Source organism: Penaeus monodon, chromosome 20 (assembly GCF_015228065.2).
Source record: "Penaeus monodon isolate SGIC_2016 chromosome 20, NSTDA_Pmon_1, whole genome shotgun sequence".
NCBI lineage: Eukaryota > Metazoa > Arthropoda > Malacostraca > Decapoda > Penaeidae > Penaeus > Penaeus monodon.
The window spans coordinates 46,404,725-46,405,963 of record NC_051405.1 but is presented as its reverse complement, the minus strand read 5'-3'; the positions used below and the strand labels follow the sequence as shown (position 1 = coordinate 46,405,963).

Below are 1,239 nucleotides of genomic sequence, written 5' to 3'. Positions count from 1 at the left end.
ATAAGACATGAACTTTTTTTAATAAAAATTACACTATTTGGCACTTCTGCCCTTCATATGACATTGATAATAATTTGAAAATTTTTACTCTCACAGGAAGTCCAAGTTCCAGAAGCGCGCTGCTTCTATGGTTTCCAGATTGCAATGGAGAACATTCACAGTGAGATGTACAGTCTTCTGATTGATACATATGTTAAGGACCCTACTGAACAGGCAAGGTTGTTCAATGCAATTGAGACCCTACCATGTGTGAGGAAGAAGGCTGACTGGGCCCTAAAGTGGATTGCTCATGAGACTGCCTCGTATGCTGAAAGGATAGTTGCCTTTGCTGCAGTAGAGGGAATTTTCTTCAGTGGTTCATTTGCTGCTATTTTCTGGCTAAAGAAACGCGGTCTTATGCCTGGTTTGACTTTCAGCAACGAATTGATCTCTAGGGACGAGGGGCTCCATACTGACTTTGCATGCCTGATGTTCAAACATTTGGTAAATCGTCCTTCAAATGAGAGAGTCCGGGAGATTATTCTGGATGCTGTTAAGATTGAGCAAGAGTTCCTGACAGATGCCCTGCCCTGCAACCTCATTGGCATGAACTGTGTCCTCATGAGGCAGTACATTGAGTTTGTGGCTGACCGATGCTCTTGGAACTGGGATCCGAGAAGATGTTCGGTGTTGAGAATCCCTTTGACTTCATGGAGAATATTTCACTTGAGGGCAAAACCAACTTTTTTGAGAAACGTGTTGGAGAATACCAAAAGTGTGGTGTCATGTCAGTCCTCCTGAGCAAAGGCACTTTACTCTTGATGCTGACTTTTAGAGGGGTTATTTCTTTCATTATTTATTTTCTTTTCCATTCCTTATTTTCCAATTTTCTGAATAGTAAAAAACATTGCCAAAGGTGTAGTGTCATGTCTTCTGTGTTTAATGCATACTTCTGTTCATTCTCCATCTCAGTCTGTTTCTAACTCTTCCTTCCTTATCTGACCAAATTGGTGATGTTTTAGCTTTCATTCTGTCAGTAACTTTCCTCCAATATCCTATTTTCAACTATTCCTTTTTTCTAATTTTAAATTTTCAAAAGGACAGTTCTTGCTGTTTGGATTAAAATGTGTGGACAGGTCTGTATACACATGGAAGCAATAATGTGTGAAATTTACATACATTTCCCTGAAAAGCTTTACCCACGTACACATACAAGTGTATACATGGACACACGTGTGCTCCTAAATCATCCAGTAAGAT

At 39.9% G+C, this 1,239-nt stretch overlaps 1 protein-coding gene across 1 annotated transcript in view; it reads left to right on the top strand.

The window, feature by feature from the left end:
- The window catches only part of LOC119585884 (ribonucleoside-diphosphate reductase subunit M2-like), a gene marked incomplete at its 5' end in the record, with an annotated part of 5,479 nt that extends 4,471 nt beyond the window's left edge, over window positions 1–1,008 (top strand). Inside the window, 3 exon segments of the mRNA XM_037934614.1 lie at window positions 97–631; window positions 634–767; window positions 770–1,008. Coding sequence (XP_037790542.1) covers window positions 97–631; window positions 634–767; window positions 770–814 — 714 coding nt within the window.
- Between the last annotated feature and the right edge of the window lie 231 nt (window positions 1,009–1,239).